The sequence below is a fragment of the Morus notabilis genome, unplaced genomic scaffold (genome assembly GCF_000414095.1).
Source record: "Morus notabilis unplaced genomic scaffold, ASM41409v2 Scaffold372, whole genome shotgun sequence".
In the NCBI taxonomy this organism is placed as follows: Eukaryota; Viridiplantae; Streptophyta; class Magnoliopsida; order Rosales; family Moraceae; genus Morus; species Morus notabilis.
Genome location: NW_010361630.1, coordinates 20,001 through 33,427, shown reverse-complemented (window position 1 = coordinate 33,427; position 13,427 = coordinate 20,001). Strand labels below are relative to the sequence as shown.

Below are 13,427 nucleotides of genomic sequence, written 5' to 3'. Positions count from 1 at the left end.
TGTTGAGGTGACGGAACTCATTCTCTAAATCTCAACATTATAAACAGGGTGTAGATTCATTGTTATGCTAAATTTGTAACCACTAACCATATAAGTTACTGCTAATGTCATTTCTAATAAATTATTCAAAATGAATTAAAAAAAATAATTATTGAATTTGGATTTTTAGCTATGTGTCAAGATCTAAACCGCTCTACAAATGATATTGTCGATTCTTCTACCAAAAAATAGATGTTGCCCGATTCAACCTACCCAATAACCTCACTTTTTCTTGTTTTCTTTCATTCTTTTTTTTTTCTTTCTTTTTTTTTGGCCTTTTTCATAGACATCCCCTCAACTCTACGAGCTTAGTAAATTAATCTCTTAACTTTTTTTCTTTGCAATTCACCTCTTAAATTTTAAAATTTGTTACATTGTTAGTCAAATTAAAAATGAAGTTAAAAATTTAGACCTTATCTTCTACATGAGTGATTAATAAGGATAATTCTGATATTTTGTATTGAATTGAACCCTTTATACACCTTATGAATAAAAAAAATTTTGAAATTAGGAGACCCCAAATTTTTCCCAGCCTAAAAACGGTTAAACTCTCAACTTTAAAATTTTTTTGCTCGTGATACGTATATGAGGATCAATATACAAAAAAATATTAATTACTCTCATTAAACACTCATATAGAAGATACCGTTTAAATTTTTTATTTGACCAACATTGCAATAAATTTTAAAGTTTGAGTAGTGAATTGTCAAGAAAAAAAATTTATTGACCAACTTGCCAAACTCAAAAAATTGAGGGAGTGAAGGATAATGGCTTCTAACAATGTCACAAGATAGCCGACCAGCCACAGTAATGTTTTCCGGCTTAGAGAAAGATATGCTGACGATTATCATATATAACACAATTGTCACAGATCACAGTTATTTAAAATAGAGCAATGAAACTACTTCTCAATAAGATTTTAAATTCCAATCAACAAAGAATATATGAGTAATTGACTCCAAATATGTACGTATATATTACGTAATAGTGCACTGTATTTCTAAATTATCGGGGTGAACATGTTTTTATTTTTTATTTTGTTATTTTTTTAATCTGCATAGGGTCACCTGGGCTGGGGCTAATCAAGAATAACAAGTTCTTTTCTTGTCACTATTGTTTGGATAGAGTCATTTTAGTAGGATTGATTTACAGACTGCCATTTATCTCTTCATGAAGATTTTTGTAATCGATTATTGGGCGAATTTTGTATGTTATGCTTCTTTATGTTTTTTTTAATGCAAAACAACATTTTATTAATCAATAAAGCATGAAATTTATAGAGAACTTAACATAGAAAACTTGATACGACAAACTAAAATCAATAGATTTGTTGACGTCTTAGTACAAGGATCTAAGGTCTGATGATGAACACAATTTGAAACAATTCTCTCGGCTCGTTTAATTCTCTCTCCACAATTGACTCAATTGAAGGAGTTGTAACAAACTTTCTACAAAGATTGATCTTTAAAAGTTAGTATTCTTTCAAATCAAGTTCGCCGAAACGAGAGATTTGACGAAAGGCAAACAAAAGATAAAATACAACACAAAACCCACACAAAGTTAGAGTTTGGTGAGAGAAGACAACTAAAATAAACAAAAACAACCAAATCTCACACAAATTTAATGATTTGTTGGGGAAACAAATACCAACACTAGTAGAATGACATGTTTTTATTTCACCAACTATTAAAAAAAGAGAAGAAAGTATCAACCGGATTCTATCATCCTGTAAATCAACTAACGCAGAGCATAAATAAAAAAAGAAAATAGGATAACTCGTAGCCGATCAAGTGTATTCGTGTCATGATTTGAATTATGATTTGTGGTTCGTTACAGTATTTTTTCTCATAAAAAATACACATAAATTGAGAATAATTTTAAATTATAATTCTGAATTTATAAACCAAACGTCTATTAAGGCCTCGTTCACTTCGCGGATTCGAGTTTTCAATTTGAACTAAGATGTGACATTTTTTAAGAACTTTTTAACGTAACAAAAAAGATTATATGTGACATTTTCTCAGAATTTTTTACTGTAAAAACTTAAGATTGAAAACTTAAATTGATGAAATAAACTTCGCGGATTCGAGTTTTCAATTTGAACTAAGATGTGACATTTTTTAAGAGCTTTTTAACGTAACAAAAAAGATTATATGTGACATTTTCTCAAAATTTTTTACTGTAAAAACTTAAGATTGAAAACTCAAATTGATGAAATAAATGGTGCCTAAATTTCTTTTCGGATAGAGTCATTTGATATGATTGATTTCCATACCGCAAATTTATCTCTTCATGCAGTCGATTTTTCTGCGAGTTTTGTATGTTCTATGTTTCATTAAAAAAAAAAAAAAAAAGAAATTTTTAATCCGACAATGGGGGCACTGTAGCTCTCTAATAATTGCCATCCTTTATTGAGTTCCGTGCCTACTTGTCATGTTCACACTCCACGCTCCACTTTATATTACTTTTTTCTATTTTCCCACCTCTTTTCTTTCTCTCCAAACAGCACCACCACTTGCCCAATTGATTTATTTTCCTTTTTTCACAAACGCCACGCTTCTTCCCTATAAAACGCCAACTGGGTTGATCCCTTTGTTTAAAGATATGGCATTTCGTGATTTTATGATTCATGTGTAACGTGAGATGTTCATCTATTTCTTCTTTTTTCAATCTCCTTTTCTTTTGTTCTTCTTTGGATTTTTCTCTCAGTGGACCATGATACTAAAGTGTAAAAGCCCCTAAGACCCGGATTCAATCGATCACTTTCTCTCTTATTTTGCTTTTTCACTCTATTTCTTTCTTTTTTTTTTGTAGTCTAAGAATTTAATGTAGCCATTTATGAGACATATTTTAATGAATCTAAATTTTTGCTTGTATGTTTCAACTAATAAGACTTACAACTTGTATAATTCGTCTATGAAAAAAAAATCATAAAAAATTAACCTCGTTCATTTGAGCGATTTGAATTTTCAATTTCAGTTTTACTATAGTTAAAAGCTCTCATAAAAAGTCACATTTAACTTTTTTTACTACAGTTAAAAATTATCATATAAAATTATATCTCAGCTCGAATTAAAAACTCGAATTTACGAACTGAACGAGCTCATAATAATGTACACTACTTTTTCTTTCTTGTGCTAGAAAGCTCACCAAATTATGAGATTTCTTTCTTTTTTTTAAGAGATGAGATTTCTGAATTATCTAAATATGTAAACAAAAAAAAAATCAATGTACCCTCTACTTTTTTATTTGTTTACTACTTAAAAAAGGATAATTGTGTCACTAGTATAATGGAGAGAACCTAACCTAATTTTGTTTAAAAAATGAAATTAGTTTCACTCGCATTGTCATATATTCAACATCGCACAAGCACATAAAATCATAAAGTGAAGCTCTAGAAATATCAAACATTAACCTATTTTGAGAAGAAAAAAAATAAGGAAATGCATCTTAACCGTTGCACGACCCCTCATACAGATTACTTTTTCTTCTACCGGAAAGTTCACTAAATTATGAGCAATTTAGTCCAAAAAGTATAACCATTAGCTGAAAGTGATCTCTCTCTATTTATATAAACATACTAACACATATGGCCATCGCTTCTCTGCTTCGCTATCTCATCTGCTGAAATAGTTTTTCATCTCTGTCATATCTTTTTGCTACTCCATCTCCTGTCATATTTGTATACATACCATTTAGTTCCATTCTCGAGGCCGGCTATGTTTATCTTTATGCATTCGGGTCCAATATGCCATGCATAACGGCTTTCGGTTGCCATTGTCAAACCGTCTTTTATAAAATTTAAAGTTCTGTTCAAATTTATAAACCAAACAAGCCAAATATTGTTTTGCCATTTGGCGCAGTCATTTTGAGGAATAGAAAAAGTAAAAATCCCTGCAGAACTTCAGTTTCATTGTTCTTTCAGGTACGCTCCTCTAGGTTGGCAGAGAATTTCAGAACATTTGCTTTGATGATTCCTAGTTTCCAGTTTGAATCAACTTCCACTGCACAAAATAGTATATGAACTGTTTATTATTAATGTCAATTATTTCTTGATGGGAATATCAACTGTTTATTTATCAACTACATATGCTAGAAATTTAAGGTTGTAGAACTGATGAAATGTGTGACAGAAAGTTTCTATTGGGAATGGCTCAGAATCATTGTATCACAAAATTGCCTATTTAATTATGCTATTATTAAATAAAATAAAATAAAGAAAACAGAATTGAATATTTCGAGAGGATAACCCTCTTTTTTTGTTGTTATGCTTTTTTTTTTTTTTGGGTGCAGTGAAAGGGTAGCGTGGTTCTGGGACTGAACAACTGGAATTCCAGCCAGACAAAACATTTCTTTTTCATGTCTTTTTATAATAAATAATAAATAATAATAATTAGAATAATAAGGCCATACAAGAAGACAAAGGAATATAGAAGGAAAAAAGCTAAAGGTTGCTGGCAAAATGCCTGTGAGCCTGTCGAGAGAAAGAGCAAAAGTGTGACATTGTGAACTGAATCAACAAAAAAGAAAAGAAAAGAAAAGAAAAACATAAGAAAATGTTTTATTGTTTATTCATAGAGGAAATTCTATTATCATGATCATGAAGGAGTATGGTGGTTTAGAGAGTGATAAAAATGGTGTCTGACAATTCCTTTTCTTCTTCTAATCGCTCTCCCAAGTTCTCCAACTCATTCACAACTAGGTATGGTACTTTTTTTTCACTCTTTCAAGCTTGATCAGTTTATGGTTTTTTTATCTTCTCTATTTTTTCCTTTTTAACATCCATTCAAACCCATATACACTATGCCATGAACTATTTTTTGTTGGTTCTTTCTTTTTTTACTTCTTTTTTTTTTTGGGCAATTTTACATATTTGTAAGATCTTTTTAGGACTTGGTAGTTTTCAAGACGGGGAATAATCTATATTATCTAAAATTATTGGAGAATAATCTATATTATCTGTATTCTTTCTCATTCATGTTTTGCCATCTTGTGCATTATTTTTCCTTCTATTTTATTTCAAAACATGACAAATTGATTTTCAGCTTGCATGTGTTAGTTGTGCTCAATAATGGCAACTCATGCATTTTAAATTATAATGGTAACTTTGACTCTTCATTGCGTTATCCTCCACCCTTCCTTTGCCTCCCTATTGAACTAGAGAAATACTAAAAGAAAGGCTTGAAATTTATGCTTTTATTCATCACCCAAAAAAAAAAAAAAAAGTATGCTTTTATTATGCTGATTTTGAATGCTGACATTACAAGTTGTATCTGAACATAGGATCTTTTCTGATGTTGCTGGGGACATTACAATTTTTGTTGATGGAGAGTCTTTCTTATTGCACAAGGTAATGCTAAATCTATACTGCATTTTCTAGTGCTAAATCTACGATTTTTTTTCTTTGCCAAATTTAGATTTTTTTTTTTTTTTTATCTTAAAGAATTCCCGGCATTACTTCACAAGATAAGGCTAAATATATCACCTTTCTTTTAATTTGAAAAATTTTGTTGCCAAGTTTAGCTATTTTCGTCTCAAATTTCTGTTATTTCTGCGCAAGGTAATGCTAAATTTCTCATTACAATTTCTCTTGCTAATTCTATCATTTTTTTCTCTTTAGTTACCAAATTTGGTTGCCAAGTTATGTGTTATTGCCTCAAACAATTTCTGTTGTTCTCTTCTTTTGTAAAGAGTCCTAAGCGTTTTCAACTCCTGCCCCTAAAGAAACCAAAACTTACCTAAGAAGTGCAAACTATATAAAAAGAAGATGAATATCTGCAACAAGAAATTTGGATAAACTTTTCTCCAAACTGATGTTATTGTTCATAATTTTCTACTGAAGTTTCCACTGGTTTCACGGAGTGGAAAGATTCGGAAAATGGTTGCAGACACCAAGGATTCAAATCTTTCTAAACTCGAGCTCCTCAAAATACCGGGGGGACCCCAGGCTTTCGAACTGGCCATGAAGTTCTGCTATGGAATGAACTTCGAGATCACAACTTCCAATGTCGCACAGCTGCGGTGTGCAGCAGAATACCTTGAAATGACTGAGGATTACCGCGACGAAAACCTCATCAAACGAACAGAGACTTACCTCAACGAGGTTGTGTTTCACGGCCTAGAGAAATCGATCGAAGTTCTAGCCTCTTGCGAGGCGCTGCCTCCGATTGCAGAGGAGATCGGAATTCCCAACAGATGTGTGGAGGCTATTGCCCTGAATGCTTGCAAGGAACAGCTAGTTTCGGGTTTGTCAAGGTTGGATTGTGACAATGAATCTACAGAGCTGAAAAGTAATTGCCTTGAGTGGTGGATTGAAGATCTCTCAGCACTAAATATTGACTTTTACAAGAGAGTTATCTTTGCCATGGGAAGAACAGGTGTTAGACAAGATAGCATTATATCTTCACTAATGCATTATGCTCAAGCATCACTAAAAGGGATTGGAAAATGCCAAGTTTGGAATCCTTCAAAACTCAAGCCAAATCTCATATTTGCAGAACATGAACAGAGGACTATTGTGGAAACTCTTGTCAGCCTAATGCCACAAGAGAAGAGCATTTCCATTCCTTTGAGCTTTCTCTTTGGAATGTTAAAGATGGCAACCTTGTTGGATGCCACCATTGCCTGCAGGCTCGAGCTCGAAAGGAGGATCGCTTTTCGGTTGGAGATGGTTTTACTCGATGATCTTCTTATGCCGTCCATAAAAACTGGGAACTCGTTGTTCGATGTTGACACTGTTCACCGCATTCTGGTAAACTTTCTTCAGCGAATTGAGGAGGAAGGGAGCGAAGATTGTGGTTATGAATCTGAAGGCATTGGTTCGCCGAGTCACGGCTCTTTATTGAAAGTTGGGAGACTTATGGATGCATATCTAGCGGAAATTGCTCCTGATCCTTACCTGAGCTTGCAAAAATTCATTGCCATCATTGAAATACTTCCTGATTATGCTCGTGTCGTTGATGATGGGCTTTATAGAGCAGTTGATATATACTTGAAGGTAAATTTCACTACTCATGAACTGTCTACGGTTCCATACACAATCAAATTACTTCACCCTTTACAACTTCTGTTATTAAGAACACATTTTGCTTAACATGTACTAATAACCAGTGTACTCTTAGCAAAGTTTTAGAAATCATTTTCTCACCAAGTAAATTGTGAGAATTACACAGCCAAATTTGGTAATGTCCTAATTACACAGCCAAATTTGGTAACGTGAGTCTGAGAAGCGTGATTTTTTTTAATCTTCTTCCTCATCATAATGGAATGTTACAACGGTTAAAAATGAACGTACACATTGAGAGTTAACAATTAATTTTATGAGCGCTTTTTTGCCTTTCATTTTATATTATTATTCTTGTTAGTAAATAATTAGGGCGTTTAATCCGTAACATTTTTTTTTTTTTTTTGCAGGCTCATCCAATGCTAACAGAACTAGAATGCAAGAGGCTTTGCAAGTTCATAGACTGTGGCAAGCTCTCTCAAGAAGCCTGCAACCACGCTGCTCAAAATGACCGACTACCGGTGCAAATGTCGGTAAAAGTCCTCTACTTCGAGCAGCTAAGGCTAAAGAACGCGCTATCGGGAAGCTCCGGCGACGCAGGACTACTGTCGCAGCGGATGAGCAGCGGAGTGCCGAGCGCAGCCATGTCTCCCAGAGACAATTACGCTTCTCTAAGGAGAGAGAACAGAGAGCTGAAGCTGGAGATCTCTCGAATGAGAGTGAGGCTAAGTGAGTTGGAGAAAGAGCAGCTTTGTATGAAGCAAGGAATGATTCACAAAACAGGAAATGGGAAGACATTCTTGACTTCAATATCAAAAGGGATTGGTAGGATTGGGATTTTCAGTGGTCCAAATGGAGGGAAAAGACATAAATCTGGAAGGAAGTCTAGGGGATCAGAAGGGAAGAATGGTAGAAGTAGGAGGCACTCTGTTTCTTAGGTTGTTGGCGGAAAGAAGAATGATTATTGCCACCGTGCCCCTTAAAACTTTTAAGTCATTCTCAGTTTGATCCCAAAATTTTAAAGACCTTCGCTTTGCTCCCTTAAAGCTTGAATTATTCGTACTCAACCCCTTTCTACTAAAAGTTTTGTTAAAAATAGACAGAAAAATGAGATAATTAGATCACATAATCTTTTTGTTAGAACTTCTATTAAAACAAATAAAAATAAACTGTATGACCACATTTAATCTCCTCTTTTTCCTTTTAATTTTAACAAAAATTCTAATAAAGGGAGTTAAATAAGACTAATTCAAAATTCAAAGGCAAAGTGTTTTTTTAAAGCTTAAGAGTACCTAAGAATTAAAGGCACCAGTGAGATTAACCCAAAGAAGAAAAGTGTTGTTTAATGATAGTCTTTGAAGGTATATTAGGTTTGTGTTTTTGTTAGTTTTTGTTCAGAAGAGAAAAAGAAGCAAAATTGATAGTGTATTTCTTTAGGAGGGTGAAAAGGTTATTTGTTACCACCAGTGATAATCATCACAATTTAAGTGTGAGAACAATCTTGTTTCTTGTGGTGATTATAACTAGTAGTGATTAATATCAAGTATTATTACCATATCCTGATGTCCATGTGAAAAGGCATCATTGTATGAACTGAATTTCTGAAGAAAAACGAGATGCTCCAAAGGTTAACTGAATGCTGTATCACCTTAAAATGTGATATTTTATCCCTCATTAGCTATATGAGAAGTAAAATATAATTGTACACGATAAAATAATAATAACAATAATAATAGTAATAGTAATAATAATAATAACAAAACAATGGAATCTCATTTTGTTACCTAACAATTCTAATATATTGTTTGGACAAAAAAAAAATCTAGTACATTAATTGTATGGGCACGTCAAGCATCCTTTTTACTTTAAAAAGAATGAAGCATAAGAAAAACTGATAAAAACAAATAAAAAAGAAATTTGGATCCCTCTTTTTTCTTGTTTATTTACAAGACTGACATCCAGTGATGGAACTTTAAGTCGGCGGGCTGCCTGAAACCCGAATTTTTTCGGGCTCGAGCGGGCAAGCCCATATGCCGGCCCGTCCAAGGTGAAAATTCGGGCTCGGGCAGCCCGAATTTTGAGACCACGCCGGAGCCCGCCACCGTGTAGGTGCCATCAACCGCCGTCCGCCAGAGTTTTTTTAAATTTTTCCGGCCATGCCCGACCCGCCCGAAAAACGTTTAAATATCCGGCCGTATGCCCGACCCGAAAATAAGCCCAACAACCCGAATTTTGCTCGAAAGCCCGAAACCTGCCAATGAAAATATTAGTTGTTACAAATTGGGGCATTCTAAGAATCGAACTTGGGACCTCTTGCACCTAAAGTGAGAATTATACCACTAGACCAAATGCCCATATTTGTTATTTAAAATTTTAACTTATTAATTAAGGTAAACACACAATTCTTAAATAGAAAGAGCAAATTTCTATTTTAGCAGTTTGATATTTCAGTTTTCACATTCTTAACCCTTTTTTATAATCAATCACATGATAAAAAGATTCCTCAAAAAACAATATACACAATGAAAGAAACACATTGCCATCACCTTTTTATTATTTTTTATTTTTAAAAAGTGTTGTTTCTATATAATGTCAGTTTTGTTCTTATAGATACTCATGTTTTTCTACTCTATATCACTCTTCTTTCTATCTTTATAATTTTTCTGTTCACAATCTCTCCTCATCCTCTTAATTATCCTCTTTTTTCTTTCACTTTCTTCACTCTCTTTGTGACTCTATATCAAAGTAACTTTCTACTTGCATACCAAAGTAAATTAATAATTTATCAAAAGTCACTCAATGATTGGTTTCATAACTTTATTGCTATTTGATGATCTCTATTTTAAAAGACCAGCCATTGGATGGTAGATTAATTATTTGAAAACCCATTCAACGACTACTTAGTAGAACATACTATCCAACATCACCTTTAGCTTTAGGTGAACTTTTAAGAATTATTATTTTATTTAGCGAATATAGGGATGACCCAATCTTAGAAGTTCCTATTCATTATATGGAAAATAAATTTAAAAAATATTGGTTTAAGTTGCCTTTGTTGTATGGCGTAGGTACTATTTTTGATCATAGATTAAAATTAGAAGGTTTAGAAAGTGGATATATTTTCGATCTCAGTCTCCACTATTTCATTCGAACAAGCCTTCAGTACGACAGAAAGAATACTTGAGGAACGCCAGAATGCATTGCAAAGGGATATTGTTGAAGCCTTGGTTTGCATTAAGGATTGGGATCGGGCTGATCAACGTCTACAAGATACAATTTCACCGGCAAGCCAATAATGGATCGATGAATTTAATCGATTAGCATTTAATTTTGAAGACGATCCTTCAACTTCAAATTAAATTGTAAATTTGTAATTTGTAAATATGTATTTAACTTTGACATTGTATTTATAATTGTATAACTTTGTAAGTTTGTAAAATTTGTAATTCATCACAAAATGATTGTACTCTTTTTTCCTTGCCAAGATTTTATCCCAATTGAGTTTTTCTTGGTAATGTTTTTAACGAGACAATCATGAATTATAAATTTAAAAATTAATAAAGAAATAAATTTTTTTATATAGTTCGTGTGTTCATTTCAAATTTCAAATTGTAATATATATATATATATATAAATTTTAACATAAAATAACTTAATATTAAAAAAAATTTTAAAAAAAAAATTCGGGCTACTCGGGCGGCCTAATACAAGCCCGTGGCCCATTCAATGTGAAATTTGGGCTCGGACAGGCGGTCCGAATTTTTCAGGCAGGTCGGGGACGGCCCATGACATCCTCAGATTTTATCCCTATTACCCCACTGTGTTACTTTGTACATACACTTTTTATTTATGAAAATGCCATCATCTCTTTTGCTACAAATGAACTACTTTTCATGTTCCAGCATAAGAGAAAAAAAGAAAACGGCGAGAACTAAGTGAAAGCATTGCATAAAGAAAAGAAAAAAAAAATCTACACGTTTATCAATGAAATCTTGATAAATAAACAGGAACAAAGAGGGTTGTTATTAATTGAAGTTGGTTGAGAAAATTGAGTTGACACTTGTCAAGAGGATAGGGTAACATTTGAAGGAGAGTCTGAAATAAAATCTGTATTTAACACTCTTCAGTAAATATAGCAGCAGATGCTTTAAGTTGGGAATCTGTTTCAGTCTTACTAGCTATTTATAAGCCCAAATTGATGGATTTACAAAAGTTAAAACTTGATATTGTTTCAAAAGATCAAATGGCTAGAATAACATCAATGGTGGAATAACTTATATTTCTGGATATAATTAAGCAGGCATAGCATATGGACACATGCCCTTATACAAAGGAAGAAAGAAGTAGAAGAAGTAAACTAAGGTGATTTTCATATTTATAATGATGGGATTTTGAAGTACATGGATTGAGTTTGTGTCTCGAAAAATAAATGATTTGGAAAGACATATTTAAATAAGCACATTCTACGCTTTATTCAATACACTTAGGGAGTATTAAGAGTGCAGGGATTTGAAAAGTACTATTGGCGGTCAGAATGAAGAATGATAGGACTAAATTCGTTGGAAATGTATTACTTGTCAACATATTGAAGTAGAAATCTAAAGGCCGGCAGGGTTACTAAATCCTTACCAATACCAGAATAAAAGTGGGAGAGAACTTTGAAGGATTTTATTTTGGAATTGCCTAGTACTCAGGAACGATATAACTCTATTTGCATAACTGTTAACAGAACAACGAAGTCGACACATTTTCTTTCGGTGAAGTCTACTTGCAAGGTAGACCAATATTTTCAGTTATACATTATGGTTTGTTACTATCTGTAGTTTCATATAAACACTCAAGTATGTCTGGTAATATGAGTCACGATACGATAACACGATTTAAAAACGACACGAATTTTGTTGGTTAGGTTGAGAAAAAAGAGGTTCGAGTTAGAATTAGGTCGACCTGAAATTGACACGAAAAATACGGGTCAATTTTGGGTTAAAACCGCCTAACCCGAACACGACATACAACTCGTAAAAAACTAAAAAATACATATTTTTTCATTACATATTTTTAATTTTATTATGAACTTGTGATATCATGATAGTTATAGTCAAAATCTTATACTATTATTTATTTAATTTCAATGGATGTTATTGTATTCTAGTGTGTTATGAATTTTAAATTATTTGTAATATGTAAAAAATTAAATAAATAGTATACAATTTTCGTGTCAATTTTGAGTTCACGAGTCAATTTCGTGTCACGAGTCATTTTCTTATCGTGTCATATTTGTGTTACGGTTTTTAAAAAATTTCGTGTCACGGGTTGTATTCGGGTCAACTGTAAATTTTAAAAAAATGATCAAAATACAACACGAACACGACACATGACATGAATTACCACCCTTATATTCAAGGTTTACTTTTACCTTTTAGAAAAGTCTGTAGAAGGCTAAGGAGAGTGTTTTGGATTTCAGTGCAACTTATTATGCTGAGATAAATGTATAGATGGATAGTGTAATACCAATATTTTAGAAGATACGCTTAGAGCTTATATGTTAGATTTTTCAGAAAGTTAGGTTAAAGCTTAGAACTTGCAGAATTTGCATGCGATAAATGGAAAATGTCAATCTCTGATATATTAGGATTATGTTGAAAGAAATTACTCGGCCTCAACTAGTTTAAGATATAATAGAAATTGTTGGAAAGATTCGTCAAGGACTTATTTGCGAAAGATTTTTGTTTTTAAGGTTTCAGTGTAGTTATTGAATTTTCTGGGATACTTTTTACAATTTTTTTAAAAACTTGATTGTACTGCTGTCTTTATGTGGCTTTTATATTTTTCTCTCCCAATTGCTTCCCATACGTTTCTCTCTCAAGCACTTTCTCAAACTAAAGAGAAAACTTCTTTCTTTCAACAAATCTTCTTCAAAAACTCTTCTAACTCCTAAACAAGAGAAAATCCAGCCTTATTAGCGCTCTTAAAACACACAAGAATGTAGAAACAAGCTTTCATTAAAACCCTATTCTCGGATTCCTCCAAAGACCCAATTTTTCACATGCAAGTTTGAGCCAAAAGTGAGGTTTTTTTTACATTTTTGGAGTCCAAATCTCATAACCTATCTAAGGTGAGTTTAAACCAATGTTTTTAGTTAGTTTTTAACTTAATTCAAGCTAGAAATGTGGTGCTATTTGGCTGGTGTTTTGTTGGAAAAATTTGAGTTGCATGCATCTTCTTAAAAGTGAGTGTTTTGACATTTTTATGATGAAAATCCAACATGCATGTTGATTTATTGGATGTTTTCATCTTATTATTGTGTATAAATGTTATTTAGGGCAGATTAGAACCAATCTTGCTTGTTTTTAGGCGTTTTATTTCGTTGCATGCAAACTGTTTG

General features: G+C 32.7%; 1 protein-coding gene and 1 long non-coding RNA gene across 2 annotated transcripts in view; both read left to right on the top strand.

Moving 5' to 3' along the window:
• Positions 1-3,657: 3,657 nt before the first annotated feature.
• On the top strand, positions 3,658-8,058 carry LOC21392115 (BTB/POZ domain-containing protein At3g08570). Its single transcript, XM_010100293.2, has 5 exons — positions 3,658-3,964; positions 4,333-4,741; positions 5,323-5,389; positions 5,882-7,036; positions 7,453-8,058. Exons 2-5 carry the CDS (start codon positions 4,674-4,676, stop codon positions 7,978-7,980), a joined length of 1,818 nt encoding a protein of 605 aa, XP_010098595.1. The 5' UTR covers positions 3,658-3,964; positions 4,333-4,673; the 3' UTR covers positions 7,981-8,058.
• Positions 8,059-12,890: 4,832 nt separating this feature from the next.
• The window catches only part of LOC112092025, a 10,084-nt gene continuing 9,547 nt past the window's right edge, over positions 12,891-13,427 (top strand). Inside the window, exon 1 of the long non-coding RNA XR_002902398.1 lies at positions 12,891-13,157. This is a non-coding gene — a long non-coding RNA (uncharacterized LOC112092025). The remainder of the gene's footprint in view (positions 13,158-13,427) is intronic.